This window comes from Neovison vison, chromosome 8 (genome assembly GCF_020171115.1).
Source record: "Neovison vison isolate M4711 chromosome 8, ASM_NN_V1, whole genome shotgun sequence".
In the NCBI taxonomy this organism is placed as follows: Eukaryota; Metazoa; Chordata; class Mammalia; order Carnivora; family Mustelidae; genus Neogale; species Neogale vison.
The window spans coordinates 28,284,326-28,300,216 of record NC_058098.1 but is presented as its reverse complement, the minus strand read 5'-3'; the positions used below and the strand labels follow the sequence as shown (position 1 = coordinate 28,300,216).

At 47.6% G+C, this 15,891-nt stretch overlaps 1 protein-coding gene across 1 annotated transcript; it reads left to right on the top strand.

The window, feature by feature from the left end:
- Positions 1-2,283: 2,283 nt before the first annotated feature.
- Positions 2,284-14,724, top strand: LOC122915620 (signal-regulatory protein beta-1-like). The gene is made up of 6 exons (XM_044262381.1): positions 2,284-2,443; positions 5,633-5,989; positions 8,315-8,635; positions 9,409-9,747; positions 13,536-13,643; positions 14,175-14,724. The coding sequence occupies exons 1-6, from the start codon at positions 2,374-2,376 to the stop codon at positions 14,192-14,194; spliced, it is 1,215 nt and encodes a 404-aa protein (XP_044118316.1). The 5' UTR covers positions 2,284-2,373; the 3' UTR covers positions 14,195-14,724.
- The last annotated feature ends 1,167 nt before the right edge of the window (positions 14,725-15,891 follow it).

The window sequence follows — 15,891 nt, the reverse complement described above, 5'->3', positions numbered from 1 at the left end:
TGGTTGAGACCTAATTTGTGACCCAGAATCTGGTATGTCCTGGAGAAAGTTCCATGTGCACTTGAGAAGCATGAGTATTCTGTTGTTTTAGGGTGGAATGTTCTGTATGTAACTATGAAGTCCATCTAGTTCAGTGTGTCATTCAAAACTCTTGTTTCTTTGCTGACTTTCTGCTTAGATGGATCTGTCTATTGCTGAAAGTGGAGTGTAGAGGTCTCCTATTATTAATGTTTTATTATCAATATGTCTCTTTATTTTGGTTAAGAGTTGCCTTTTATAGTTGATTGCTCCCATGTTGGGAGCATAGATATTTACAATTGTTAGATCCCTTTGTTGGATAGACCCTTTAAGAATGATATAGTGTCCTTCTGTATCTCTAACTACGGTCTCTAGCTTAAAATCTAATGGATGAAACCTCAGTGTGAGACAGGAATCCATCAAAATCCTAGAGGAGAGCATAGGAAGTCACCTCTTCAACATCAGCCACAGCAACTTTTTTCAAGACACGTCTCCAAAGGCAAGGGAAAACAAGCAAAAATAAACTTCTAGGACTTCACCAAGATAAAAGTTTCTGCACAGCAAAGGAACAGACAACAACATAGAAAAAAAAAAGAAAGAAAGAAAGAAAAAAGAAAAGAAAGAGACAACCCATGAAATGGGAGAAGATATTTGGCAATCACACTACAGATAAAGGGCTGGTATCCAAGATCTATAAAGAACTTCTCCATGAGAGACTATGGACTCTGAAAAACAATCTGGAGGTTTTGAAGGGGCAGGGGGTGGGAGGTTGGGGGAACCAGGTGGTGGGTATTAGAGAGGGCACGGATTGCATGGAGCACTGGGTGCAGTACAAAAACGATGAATACTGTTACACTGAAAAGAAATAAAATATAAATAAAAAAAGAACTTCTCAAACTCAATTCTCAATGAACAAATCATCACATCAAAAAACGGGCAGAAGACATGAACAGACACTCTCTAAAGAAGACATACAAATGGGTAATAAACATATGAAAAAATGTTCATCGTCATCAGCCATCAGGGAGGTTCAAATCAAAACCATATTGAGATACCAGCTTACACCAGTTAGAATGGCAAAAACTGACAAGACAAGAAACAACAAATGCTGGAGTGGCTGTGGAAAAAGGGAAACCCTCTTAACTGTTGGTGGGAATATAAGTTGGTATAGCCACTGTGGAAGACAGTGCGGAGGTTCCTCAAAATTAGAACATAGAGCTACTCTATGGCCCAGCAATTGCTCTACTGGGCATTTAGCTCAAAAATACAAAAGTGGTGAAAAGGAGGGCCACATACACCCCAATGCTCATAGCAGCAATGTCCACAATAGCCAAACTGTGGAATGAGCTGAGATGCCCTTCAACAGATGAATGTTTAAAGAAGATATGGCTCTTTACAATGGTACAATGGAATATTACTCAACTGTCAGAAAGGATGAATACCCAACTTTTGTATCAATGTGGACAGGAGGGGAGGAGGTTATGCTTAATGAAATAAGTCAGAAAAAGTCAACTATCATTTGGTTTCCCTTATTTGTGGGACATAAGGAATAGCATGGAAGACATTAGGAAAAGGAAGGGAGGGTGCCTGGGTAGCTCAGTGGGTTAAAGCCTCTGCCTTCAGGTCAGGTCATGGTCCTGGGATCGAGTTCCACATTGGGCTGTCTGCTTCCTCCTCTCTTACTGCCTGCCTGCTTGTGATCTGTCTCTCTGTCAAATAAATAAATAAAATTTAAGAAAAAAGGAGAAGGAAGGGAAAAATAAAGTGGGGGGAATCAGAGCAGGAAACCAACAATGAGAGATTATAGACGCCGGGAAACAAACAGAGAGTTTTAGAGGGAAGGGGAGTGAGGGGAAGAGTGAGCCCAGTGATGGGTATTAAGGAGGGCACAGATTGCATGGGGCACTGGGTGGTATACACAAACGATGAATCATGGAACATTACATCAAAAACTAATGATGTACTGTATGGTGACTAACATAACATGATAATAATTTTCAAAAAAAAAAACCCCACACAATAAACCCCCCAAAACATAAGAAGAATGAATACTGTTATGCTGAAAATAAATAAATAAATAAATAGATTCAAATAAAGAAAACACACACACACACACACACACACACACACAACCCAAAATGGAAGAAGAGGTCCCTCTCACCATGTGAGGCCTCTCGGCCTGACGTCTGTTTCACAATCCAGAAGCAAATTGCTGCCTCACAGCTGTGTCACTGCATTATAGATGCTTCCTTCCTCTTCCATCACCAGGAGGGCGGGCTGTTCCTCCCCACAGAACAGAGGCCCCATCACCCCAGCACACACATTTGCAGAGAGCGGGATCCTCAGGCCTCCACCATGTGGGCCCCTGCCTCCAGACCCTGCCCTTCTCCTCACCTGCTGCTGGTTCTGCTGTTGGGACTCACAGGTGAGCATTGCTTTGAGGGAGACTCCCCTTTCCCTGCGTCCTCAACCACTTCCTGTCCCTGGGCATTTAGGACCTCCATGTAAACACAGGTGTGCTACCCACACCCTCCACAGAAAGCCAAGGACTGAGTCTCATCTGAGCATGAAATCAGGCATCTGAGCATTTCCTCTGGGGATCCATCACTTGCAGCTGGTTACCACCAACATCCAAAAAATCAATGCTTCAATGGGTAACAATGACAGCTTTGTGTGTGTTCATTGGTCTAATCCTCACAACATCCTTGCTTGATAGCTATGACTGTACTCCAGATTGTAGATATGGAAAATGAGGCAGAGAGAATAAACCAGCCCAGAGTCACCTACTTAAGTCTCTGGAGCAGCTGGGGTTCATGTCCAGCCCACTCAGCTCCACAGTTCATCTTATTAACCATGTTATGGTGACTGGCTCCTCAGTGGAGGTCAAGTGCTGAAAGATCAGAAACACAGAGAGGTAAAGAGAAGGAGAGCCATCATGCATCACACATAGAGGTCTTTAGAGTTCCACTGTGCTGCATGTACTCACAACTCTTGTTAATGATGTGCTTCATGTTTCCAAGGTGCCAAATTGTTATTGAAGTTTAACTATAATTTCACTTAATCCTCAAAACAATCTCTATACTAGCATGCTGGGCCACACTGTACATGTACAGAGAATGCACTTAACCTCTGTGTGTGTGTGACGTGCATGCGTGCATAGGAATGGGCATAGGGAAAGGTACACACATGCATGTGCACACACACATGGGATTTTGGAAAACACTTTGCTTTTTCTCCTCATAATGCAGTCCAGAATGATGTTTGGATTCCTGCCCTGAGCTACTCACCCTCTTCTTTAATTCTCTAAACCTACCTCTCACCCCTCACCAAGCTCTTAAATTAAAAACAAACTACTCTCTTGGTAAAATGAGTAGAACCTTGTGCATTACTACCTTGGAAATGCCTCCATGCTGGATTCAAGTGGGTGAGGAAAGAAGGGGACACAAATTCAGAAACTGCTGCTTCTGTGATCTGCATCTGTAATTATATCCAATTTCACATCCCAATCCCAATTTTCTGGTGTCCACTAATGCCTCCGTGTCTCAAGAAATCTCACGAGTGATAACTTTCCAAATTCCTGAGCACTCACCATGTGCTACACACACTTGGAAATGCCTATGTCTGTTAGGTCATGCGATCTTTGTATTCAAGGTAGACATTCCTGTCACCCCTACTTTGGAGATAAGAAAAGAAGGCCCAGAAAGGGCCAAGGTCATTGAGTATAAGTGGGAAGGTGGGATTAGAACCTAGGCAGTCTGATTCTAGATCTCACAGGTCTAACCATTGCTCTTTTCACAAACCCTATGACCCCAGGTAGATCCCATGAGATTTCTGCAGATCTTGCAGTCAATGTGGGGAAGGGGGTAGTGTGATAAGGAACATTTGTAGTTTGCTTCTCTCAAGTGTTTCTGTATTCTGAGTATATGCAAGTGTTTGTTTCCTCCAAGTATCTATGTGGGAAACTCGGCTTCTGATATAATGTCCTGAGAAATTCTCCACTGAAAATAAACTTCCTGGTCTCCGAAAGGGATCACATTGGGCAATTCACACATTACACAAATATTAACTATATACCTACTAGGCGACAAGAACAGTTATATTAACATAGGGCATGTTGATGAATAAAAGACACAAAGTAGTTGCCCTTATAGAAGTTGTATCATAGTGGAGGAAAGGACAGGAAACAATAGATGCAATAAATCAGTAAATAACAGAGGTACAGAGAGTGGTGAACATTAAGGAAAAGACAAGACAGTACAGCTGGATACGACAATGGGAGAACTGCTAGGGTGGGATGTATTTAAACAGGTAGCCTGGAGCAAAGATTGTAAGAAGCAGGGGAGTGAGCCATGTGATTTTCTGGAGGAAGAGCCTTCACTGGGAACAGCATGAGAGCAGAATCCTCTTGCTCTGTGCAAGGATTTGGGCTTTTATTCTGAATGAAATGGTAGCTATTGCAAGGTTTTGAAGACAGAAGTGACACGATCTGACATGAGTTTCATTCTAGCATTTGGTTGAATGGAGGACCACAGGACAAAGAGAGAAGTAACTAGAGCCCTCAAGAGCTCAGTGCTTCCATGTGAACAAGGTAACTGGTTTGCAGCAAGACAGCAGCCAGGAGAGGGAAGGGAAGAGGTCAGCCTGCGGGTGCCTGCAGCAGGGAAGTCTTTAGCCATTAGCATAGGAATTGAGGTGGGCAATAAAGGCACCCAAGTGTCAAGACCATAAGCACCTGCGAAAATAAAGGTGCCGCCGCTGAGATGTGCAAGGATATGTGGGAAACAGTTCAGTTTAGGACATGTTAGCTGTGTGAGGTTTACTTCTAGCTAAGAAAAAGTTCGAGTGGTGTTTGGACATACATAGCATAGCTGAGAGGCAAGACGTGGGTCCAAAATAGAAATAGGAGGATTATAGACACACAAATGGTAGAATTTTCACCTTTCCTCGGCTCCTCATGACCACCTGATCCTCTTCCTTCTCCCCTCCCATTTTCCCTCCACGTCTCCCTCCATGGTGCATTTCTGTTTCTTCCCATTTTTCTCCTAGCAGTTCAGCTTCCTGACCCCAGTCTTCTCCAGACCTAGAAATCAAAGTACATGATGTTCTTGGCACGCACAGGATGTGCCTGTAATAGCTCGTGCCCTCCTTAGGAGGCATGTTTGGTTGCAAGTACCGCTAAGTGCATGGGTTTTATCAGCTCACACTCTGCAACGGTGAACCACAAATTTCCTCTCTGAGGAGTAGCTAAGAAATGGAAAAGAACGCTGGGTGTATGTGTGATGCACCAGCAGCCTGCTTCTCTGATTTCTGTCCCTGCCTGGTTTTGAGGACTTTTCACATAAGAAGTAAAGGGTTACTGTTTCTCGATGTCTCCAGAGATGAGCTAGTCACCAAGGCAGGAAATCCACCTGCAAAGTCAAACCTGCTCTGTGCCACATCACTGAGCCTCTCTGTGTCTTTGTTTCCTCCATTGTGATGGGGTCTCCAGTTACAGGCTCCGGGGAAGGGTTGCTCCAGGTGTGCACTCAGTCAGGGAGCTGTTGTGCGTAAACACATGAGGAGAAGTGCAGGATCACAGCAGGATGAGGAGACGACTGCTCTGTTTTCCCTCCAGGTGTGGCCGGTGAGGCGGGGCTGCAGGTGATCCAGCCTGACAAGTCAGTGTCTGTCGCAGCCGGACAGACAGTCACTCTGCGCTGCACCCTGACCTCCCTGCTCCCCACAGGGCCGGTTCAGTGGTTCAGGGGGACAGGGCCAGGCCGGGAGTTAATCTTCAGTGTCAAAGGAGGCCACTTCCCCCGAGTAACAAATGTTTCAGACGTCACAAGGAGAAACAACATGGACTTTTCCATCCGCATCAGTAACATCACCCCAGCAGACGCCGCAACATACTACTGTGTGAAGTTCCAGAAAGGGGCCCCTCATGATGTGGAGTTTAAGTCTGGACCAGGCACCCAGGTCACTGTGAGTGGTGAGTACGGCCTGGGCCTTCTTGTCCCTTGGTTATGACAACAAGGCAATAAGAATGCCCTCCATTGTCTGACCAACAGCTAAGAATCAGGCGTTGTGGTGGATGTCCCTGAATTCAGACGCTGCCACGAATCAGGGAAGGAGAGGCCTGGAGAGGTCCTGATGCTTGCTCAAGGCCCCTGATAAATGGTGGGAAAGTCTAGAACCCCAGTATGTGGGTCCATCATTCTCACCTTTTTCAATCCTGACCAGCTCTCTGGTTCCAGGGATGAGGGATTTACACTCTGAGTGACTTGGCCAGTCACATGACCCAGTCTTAGTCCTGCCTCCAGAGAGTGTCCCCTCCATGTGGCTGACTCTTCTCTACTCAACACTTACTGAGCACCTGCTGTGTGCAGGGGAGAAACAGGGAACAAAACAGGCAAGGGCTCCTTTCTCATGAAGCTCACGTTCCCTTCCCTTCCTGTGGACGAATGCATCCAGGGCAGGGAGGTGGAATATGTCTCTCCTTCAACGTAAAGAATCACAGTGAGAAGGGGTATAAACTCACTGCTTATGCTGAGAGCCCAGGATGGAGAAGATGCCAGAGGCTGGCCATTTGTGGCGGGTCTGTCCAAAAACCATCATGTAATTCAGGGACTGACTTCCATAAGAGCACTGAGTCTCCCGTCAGCTCCTGGACATAGGCATGCGGGTGGTTTTATCCTGATTGTACAGGTGTTACAGGAGTTCCCAGTCGTACCCACCTTGCCTGGGCACCAGAACTAGTACGTGGCTCCAGCACTGTGCATATCTGTTCCTGCTGGGAGAGCTCCCCTTCCTCTTCCCCAAGCTGCCCACACAGGGGATGCCCTGGCTGAGAAAGGATGAAGCTGGAGGGACCATCTCAGCCCATTTACAGATGGGGACACTGAGGCTCAGCAGATCCGGCCTGAGCAGGGGAGTGAGCCACAGCCTGACTCACACCTCTGCTCTCTGCACCTCACTGCGCCAGCCAAAGTGGGTGAAAGTGCCCACCCTCTCCTTGAAACTCTTGTAAGTCTTGTATGGTTCTCTTTTCAGCAGTAAACATTAAGAAAACACGGGAAGAGGTGGGCTAGCTTTGAACCCCCAGATCAGACAGGTATGCAAACATCTGGTGAAGTGTCGAGTCTATTCCTGGAGGACAAGGCTTCTCACGTGTAAGAGCTTCTGGAGTCTTCTCCAGTTTTGTGGTGTTGCTCCTTCACTGAGCAGCCTGGGGTACCAGCCTGAACAGAGCAGCGGGGCCCCCGCTATCCCAGCAACACCGGGTACCCCATTTGTGGCTCTGCCCACTAGGAATGAGTGGGAGGCACATCCTGGAGGGTGTTCAGCTCTGTGAGCGAGAATTCACATTCTAGACTCAGCTGTCAGGACCCTACATCTTCCCTCTGTTGTTGTCAAGTAAACATGTCTGGACACCCGGAGAGACCCCTCCCCATAACCGTTTCCAGTGAGAATGTCAGATGGAAAAGGAGGGTGGCTGTCAGGCTGGAGAAGGTGGGACATTTGCTCTGTTGTGGATGAAACAGCTGGAGGCCACAGGAAGTCCCCCTGGGATGCAATGATCGGTAAAGAGCAATCCCGTTGTAACTGGACCAAAGGAACTTGGCTCCTTGGTGAGGGAGAAACAGAGACCACCCAGGGGAAGTTCCCTGACAAATCTGTCTTTATTTTACAGGTAAGGGATTACAGGGAATAATTGCCAAAACCATAATGCGGAACAGGGGCAAGTAGGCTCTCTATATTAGGGCTAGAGAAGAGTATTCAGAGGGGGATTCTAACACTATAATGAGACTGAGGTTACTGTCAGCCACTTTCTGATTCATCTGCTCTTTTCTATCTGTGTATTCAGTGATAAATTCCAAACAAAACTACTTACATTCCCTTACTCACTTATCCCTGCAGCCCCAGGAAGGAGAAATGCCTCCTGTCCCATGTCACAGAGGAGCCACACTGTGCCACAGCCATGCCTCTGGTCACCTGGCCAGCCTGGTTCTGGCTTTCTTGGGGGTCGCCTGTCCCTTGCACAGACTGCTGCACACCCTCTCTGACCTCAGGAGGGTTTTCAGGAGGCAGCTAGGAATGGTTGATGCCAACGGTCAGATTCATCAGAAACGTCCTTCCTGTGCCCAGATTGGTGGGAAGTCACCTGGCAGAGAAGAGAAGGGTGACTTGAACTTGGGCCTACAACGGCACCTGGGCCCTGCCCCCAACTCAGAGTTCAGCTCCACAGCGCCTCACACGTATCCTGAGTGCTGAGGACCATAGTCATGATGACTGTTCAAAAATGTTCCTTTTGTAGCCAAACCATCTCCCCCAGTGGTGTTCGGCCCCACGGCCAGGGCCTCGCCGGAGCAGACAGTGAGCCTCACCTGCAAGTCCCATGGCTTCTCCCCCAGAAACATCACCCTGAGATGGTTCAGAAACGGGAATGAGCTGGCAGCCTCCCAGACCAGCGTGGACCCAGAGGGAGACAGAACGTCCTACAGCATCTCCAGCACAACCAGGCTGGTGCTGGCCCCGGGGGACGTTCGCTCCCAGGTCATCTGCGAGGTGACCCACGTGACCCTGCAGGGGGGCCCTCCTCTTCGTGGGACTGCGAACCTGTCTGAGGTCCTCCGAGGTAGATGCCCCTCCTCCCCAGCCCCAGCCTGGGTCTGGCCCCCAAGCCCCTGAGCATGCCCCTCCCCCGCTTCCTGCCCCAGGCCCTCCATTTCCTGGATCTGACCCCTGGCAGACCCTCCAGGTCACCTGCAGCTAGATGTGCCGTCCCCTCCTACTGTTTCCATGGCCGCTGGGTGGTGAACACCTACCATGTGCCAATTACTGGGCTCGGTAGTATCCCTTACTTTACCGTAGCAATTCCAATTATTGAGCACCTGCTGTACTTCATGCCACAGTGTGCTTGGTGGGGTCATTTGTTTTGCTACAGTTATTCTGTTCCAACTGTATGCGTGGGGTGAGAATCTTTTTTTTTTTTAAAGATTTTATTTATTTATTTGACAGAGAGAAATCACAAGTAGATGGAGAGGCAGGGAGAGAGAGAGGGAAGCAGGCTCCCTGCTGAGCAAAGAGCCCGATGCGGGACTCGATCCCAGGACCCTGAGATCATGACCTGAGCCAAAGGCAGCGGCTTAACCCACTGAGCCACCCAGGCACCCGAGAATCTTGATTTCAGTCAGTCTTAGCTTATGAGGAGCCATCATTCCTTGAGCACCTACTGTGTGCTGGGCACTGTGCTTAGGGATTTCATTCATATGCAAAGACTACCCTCAGTGTTTGAGACCAGCTGCATGCCTATCCCTGTTCTGGGTGACTCCCTTGCTGTGTGTGGGGGAGATAACCCGTGCTCTGTCTGTTCCATAAGGTGAGAGCTTCTGCCCTGTGCTGTTTCAGTTCCACCCACCGTGGAGGTTTCCCAGCAGACCGTGTCAGGGGACCAGGTGAAGGTCACTTGCCAAGTGAAGGAGTTCTACCCCCAGCGCCTCCAGCTGACCTGGTTAGAGAATGGCAACGTGTCCCGAACAGAAATGGCCTCAAGAGCCTCAAACCTCGTAGAGAACAAGGATGGGACCTTTAACTGGACGAGCTGGCTCCTGGTGAACTCATCTGCCCACAGGGAAGACGTGGTGTTCACCTGCCTGGTGCAGCACGATGGGCAGCCCGCGGTCACCAGAAACCATACCCTCGTGGCCTCTGCTCACCAGAAGGACCAGGAAACCCATAATAACCAGGGTGAGACCTCAATGATCCTGCGCAAGGATTCTTGCTCCCTGCTTCCTCACCTGACCATGATTAAGTCACCACCATGCCTGTCCAGACACCCCCTTCCTGCTGTTATTTCCCACCTACCATGGTCTCTATTGCTTCTATGCTTTTCCATCATCACCATGGAAAATGTCTGCACTTGCTACTCTAAAATTCGAGAAGGGACCCTGAAGAGCTGGAGTTTTGCATCTTGACCAGGCTCCTGGGTGACTGTGTGTTTTCACACCTGGGGTCTCTTCTTTCCCTTTATAGACCAGCAATAGTCATGATCGCTCAAAGCACATTCACTTTATGCCAATTCCAATTCATTTCTGGTCTCCTTTCCTGCTTAACTAACCTTGTGACCTGGAATTTTACAGAAGGGACTCAGGGAGCAATGAGGGACAGATGGCGGATATTTCCTGCCCTTAGGCCGGCTGAGGAGCTAAGCTATTCCAGGGAAACCTGAGTCCGTGAAGATGGACCAGCAACCTGTAAAAAAAAAGGGGGGGAGGGATTAAATATAGCAGGGGAGCATTGTCCCAAAAACTATAGAGGCCCCTTTTTACAACTAAAACAATCCTTATTTCTCTCTTATGTAACATCAGGGGGAGGTCAAGCCAGTTTTCCAGGAGTCTTTGTTCCAGAAGATCTTTCAAAGGCCCATGTTCCTTCTAACGTGCCCAATGACATTGTCCTCTTGTCAACACTGGGCTTCCGAGTGTTCATGTCACTGCTGCCCAGGAGACTAGAGATAGGAAGGGGAAAAGGAACGATTTCCCTTAAAACTAGAGGTATGCAGAAGTTGCTTAATTGTGTCCACTAATGACTTAGTCATGGATCCACATCCAGTTCCAAATGGAGTCCACGCTTGTGTGGTCATGTGACTAGTGACATGGTTCCTTCTATAAAACCAATACTATTAAACTCTTAGTAAAATTAGCAATAATTCCTAGTATCATCTAAAATGGAGTATATATTCCAATTTTCCAAAGCTTCTTCTATTAACTTTATTTTGTGGACCTAACTTGGTTTTAATTCAACCTATAAATGCTTCAAAGATTTTTCCTATGAAACATCTGGGTCTCCATGATTCTTTTGTTGCTCTGAATAGAATCTGAATAGCTAGGTCTACTCAAATTCTTCATTTCATATTGGATGCTTGTGGTAGGTTGAGCTTTTGAGAAATTCAGTCTTTTTCTCTGAGTTGTCCAATTTCTGCACATAGAGCTTCTCATAATATTACCTAGTAATCCTTGTGGTGTCTGTTGGATATCCCATTTCATCCCTGATATTGGAAAAGTGTCAATTCTCATTTTTTTTTCATTATCACAACAGATGGAAGTTTTTCAAATTTATCAGTCTTCTCAAAGAACCCACGTTCATTTCAGTGATATTCTCTATTGTTTGTTGTTAATTTCTTTCCTTTTTCTCCTCTTTTTTTTATTTCCTTCTCTTGCTTTGGGCTTATTTTGCTCCTCCTCATTTTTTTTTTGAAATGGGAAAAACATTATCAAGTCTAGACTTTTCTTTGTTCGAATACCACAGCTGGACCTCCTCTGGGCTTGGGACATTGGGAGTTTGGACCCAGGATACCTGGTGTGGGTTCCTCCTCCAGAATGGAAACAACAAGCTTAGTTGCCTTCCTCTTCCACCTTTCAGAGCCCTCCATGGCTGGACCTCACATGAGTTCCAGGGGGCAGGCTTGTACTGAGCCAAGAGAGGTGGGAGAGATGAGTCCGTACCATCTCCTGCCCTTGTGTGTGGTGAAGGTGGGAGGGGAATGGCATAAGGGGATGTGCATTTGGATGTGGAGATTTTTCTCTTTTGTCTCCAGAGATTCTGCAGTTTGGGCATTGCTCTTCAAGGACTACCGAGAGCGAGTTTTCCATAGAATTTACTGTCCTTTTGTTGTTTTTCCTTTGGGTTGAGAGGCTATATTTGGAGATGAGTAGTTAAGCCTCTGTCTTGTACTCAGCAGCCCATTACAAAGTGCCCAGAGGGCTTTGAAATGTTTGGCCCCAGTGACCCTATCCCACATCTCAGTATCCATCTCCCATATTTCCCTATCAGGGCCCCACTCTAGCACAGTAGGTGCAGTGTAGCTGAGAATTCAGTCTGCTCTGTAGCACTGATACTCTTTTATGTTTATGTTGGACCCAACTGTGTTCTCAGCTTTTTCTGCCCTCCAGCTCTAGGAGGTAAGAGTCTGCACTGTTGCGGAGTCCCCTGACATTCACACATAACCTTTCACATGTGATCAGTCTTTGCTTTGCATTGTCTTTCTCCGAAGGTTAATGCCCAGCAAGAGCCACCCAACCCGTAGTTCTTGTAATTAGCACGTCATCAGAATGCCAGGATACTCCCCTCCTCTGCTTACACCAGCCCAGGTCACCCTGGTGAGGTTTCAGCTGTGACAAGGGCAGGCAAGCCTACACCTACCCTGCTCTACCTCCCATAGGGCTGGGGGCCTCATGACCAGCTGGCAGAAAGAGACTCCAGTCCAAATGGGCCCATTAGAGTTGGCTTTCCAGACTCCAACCAGATAAACTCCACACATCAGGTGACCCAGGAGGGAGACTCTCAGATGATATGAGAAGAGAGAAGGCTCACTGTAGTTTGCTGCCCGATTCACCTGCGTGAAGTAGGAAGTAGGAAGTAGGACTGGCAAAGAGAGATGTTGACACAATTCAGGACAGCAAGACTCAGCCTCAGACAGAGAGCAAGAAAGCTGCTTGCTCTTTGTGAGTTGTTTTAAATGGAGAGGAATGGTTTAGCATCTGCACCTCCACTTCCTCAAGCCTTCTACTGCTAGCTCCCCTCTAGAAACAGGTACAAACATGGCCAATTTCCTTCAACTCAGAAAAAGTCCAGCAGCCCCAAAGCAGAGATCTGACATCCTCTGACATGTCAGGGCAAATATGCTGAACACCTTCTTTTAAGATTACTCTATATATTCCCCCAAATATGTGGATTTTTAAAATTCAAATATAAAAACAAAAATGGGTCATTGTATAAAGTCAAAAAATTGGAATCTGTCCTTCCAGATCAACAGTCTATGTACAAGAGACAGACGTCGGCTGACAGTGGCAATGGGGTTCAGGTAGCCTGATGGTGTTTGAAACTCTCCTGAGCATTAGACCCCATTTCCTCGATTTCCCAGGATATTGTCCAGCCAGCAGGTCTCCTGAGGTCAGATCATCCTGAGGACTCCCTCCTCACCTCTGTACATGGGAGTTGTCAAATCATGTGCGTGGACCAAAGCAGGACAGCCTTGCCCTTCAATGACCGTGATATCTGTTCTCACTCCTTGAGGCCGGAGAGACATTTGTCCCTATGGCCCAGAGAGTTTGGCTTTGTCCTGGTCCAAAGACAAGGTCTCAGAGTCATCCTGCAGGCCAGCACTGAGGGATTTCTCCAGGTCTGAGCCACCTCATCTGTCCACCCTCTGTAAACTAGGAGCCTGTTGGCTCATCAGAAAGAGGCTGTGTAACCTGCACCACTGGGTGTGAGAACCAATTCAGTAAACCGAACTTACCCATTCCTGAGTGCTTGTTCTCCTCATATCTTCCCTCCAGAAGGACACCTGGCTGTAAGAAAGGGGTGAGTGAGGTGAGGAACATCTTACCCTGAATTCTGCCTTGAGAAGGGGAAGAATTCATGAGCTTCAGAGCTTTGATAAGACTGAGTCACTTCAGATAGAGTAAGTGGAGGACCCAGGGAATGGACTCCAGGGTGCCCCCCTCTGATGGTGCCTCCTATCCCTTCTTTTTCAGAGTCAAGGTCATCTACTCCATTCCTGATGGCTGTCACCCTGGGCCCGAAGCTGTTGCTGCTCATCACTGTCTCTGCCATCTATGTCCACAGAAAGGGAGCACCCGATTGTAAGTTATGGGTCAGGGAGAGCAGGCACAGTTAGTCCCAGAAAAAGCCACGTCAGGAAGAGGGGAAGCCCACAGGTCACACAGGGTCAGCGCCCACCTGCAGTAAAGAGCATGTGACACACTTCCCTTGATACCCTCGGGAGTCTCAGGGGTCCAGGCTCCCTGAGGTGTTGGGGGAGGGGGAATTTAGCCTATAAAATATGGGCAAGGTTAAAGGCTGTCAAAGATTGTGAACAGAGTCCTAGGGATTCTGAGAAAGAAGTGGGCAGAGAGGCTGAACGACAGGCAGCTGGGTGGGAGGATCACTTGGAGAGCATCACTAGATAACGGAGAACTGAGGCTCCTTTGGGCACAAGAAGTCTGTGTTTAGAAGAATGCTGACATGTACCATAGGGCTTCTCTGAAGACTTTTTCCAATCTGATCCTCTGTGGGAGATACTGGAGGGGATGGAGAGAGGGGATCAAGCCCTAAGGGAGGGAGGCTTAGGTGGCAGAGTCCTCTATCAGGGGCTGCCTGTCCTTTCTTAACAGGTGTCCCAGGAGGAAAATAGCACCAAGGACATAAGAGACACATTGGGAACATTTCTTGAATGTTGTGCCCATAATCAACTGTGAACATGGGTCCCACAGCTCCTCCCTTTCTCTCCTACTACATGTCACCCTCAGTTTCTGCTCCTTCAGTCCTTGAGGGGTGCAGCCAAGGACAAGGAACATTGAGAAGCTTCCTAACTCTGCCCCAAATACCTTGCTTCTTCCAGAGACTCACCTGCCCACAGTCCCTTCTGCTCCTTCTCACAATCCTTGATGCCCCCAGAGCTCGGTCTTAATACCAGGTCCTCAGAGGGGCCATGGGAACTTGCTCTGGGCACTGATGCAGAGATATCTGCCTGAATATGAGAAAAGAGTCCCACCTACACATACCAGGTGTCTCTCATTCATCTTCTGGGGACTGTGGCCATGGACTGCATGCTCACATCCATGTTCTTGGGAGTTATTTCTGCCAGCCCCCAGACATTCTAGACTTTGTGAGGTTCTTCACTGGGTCTTAAATAAAATGAATCTCCTCCTGGTTTGAAGAAGAGAAATGATCCTCTTTCCTCTTTGCCTACATGTCCTACTCCTTAGTCCCAAGGACAAAACACCCTCCTCCCTGTGATGGGAACACTATCTCTTCTGTCACCTTCATCCTTCCCAGCCCCAGTGCTCATATACATGAGCTGGCAGTTCAGAAGCCTGGAGCCATCCTTGGTTTTCTTACTTTATATCCCCTATTCAATTCTGCCTTCAGAATGCTGTTTGCAGTCGCCACATAGTAAATGTGAAGTAATCTACTCAGAGAAAGGGAAAGAAGCCTGATTTGTAGCGCTTGTGGACTTCCATGGTGTCAACACTCCCAATATGACCAATGGCAAGCTAACAGTGTTTAACAACTTGCTTATAAAATTCCTGAAATGTTCTCAGGAGTGAGAGAAAGCCTCCTCCCCAAACCAGTGAGCTCCACCCAGAATCTGTACAATGCTTACCCCAAGCCTGCTACCTGGTCCTGGCCAGCAGTACTCCTTCCTGTACCATTCTTTGTCTCTTATAGCTCTCCAGTTTCAGCTACAGTGATTCCATGGCAATGGGGTCGAACTGTGTCTTTCCTCTGCTTCTTCCTCCAAAAGATCTGCACCACACTCTCTCCCTCTTTTAATTTCTTTTTTTTTTTTAAGATTTTATTTATTTGACAGAGAGAGACCACAAGTAGGCAGAGAGGCAGGCAGAGAGAGAGAGAGAGAGGAGGAAGCAGGCTCCCTGCCGAGCAGAGAGCCCGATGTGGGACTCGATCCCAGGACCCTGAGATCATGACCCGAGTCGAAGGCAGCGGCTTAACCCACTGAGCCACCCAGGCGCCCCGTCCCTCTTTTAATTTCTGTTTAAACATCACCTTATTAAAAAGTCCCTTCCATAAACCACCCTGTATAAAATATCAATTCCTTTCTCTCACTCTGTGTTCCCACATCTCATAGCCTAATTAAACTACAGAGGGAACACTTGACAAATACAGTCCAGCCACATCATCACGAGTTCACCTATAGTCATAAACAGTGTGCTCCCTGATATAATGTGATGAAAACAACACTTTTCCTCTGTGACCTTCCTCCCCAAATCACTTCCCCAGTCTGTGTATGAGAAAAGCATCCGATAAATTGCAATGAGGGTCATTCCACCATATACCAGTCCAAGAAGCTCTCACAGCTGAGAGGAG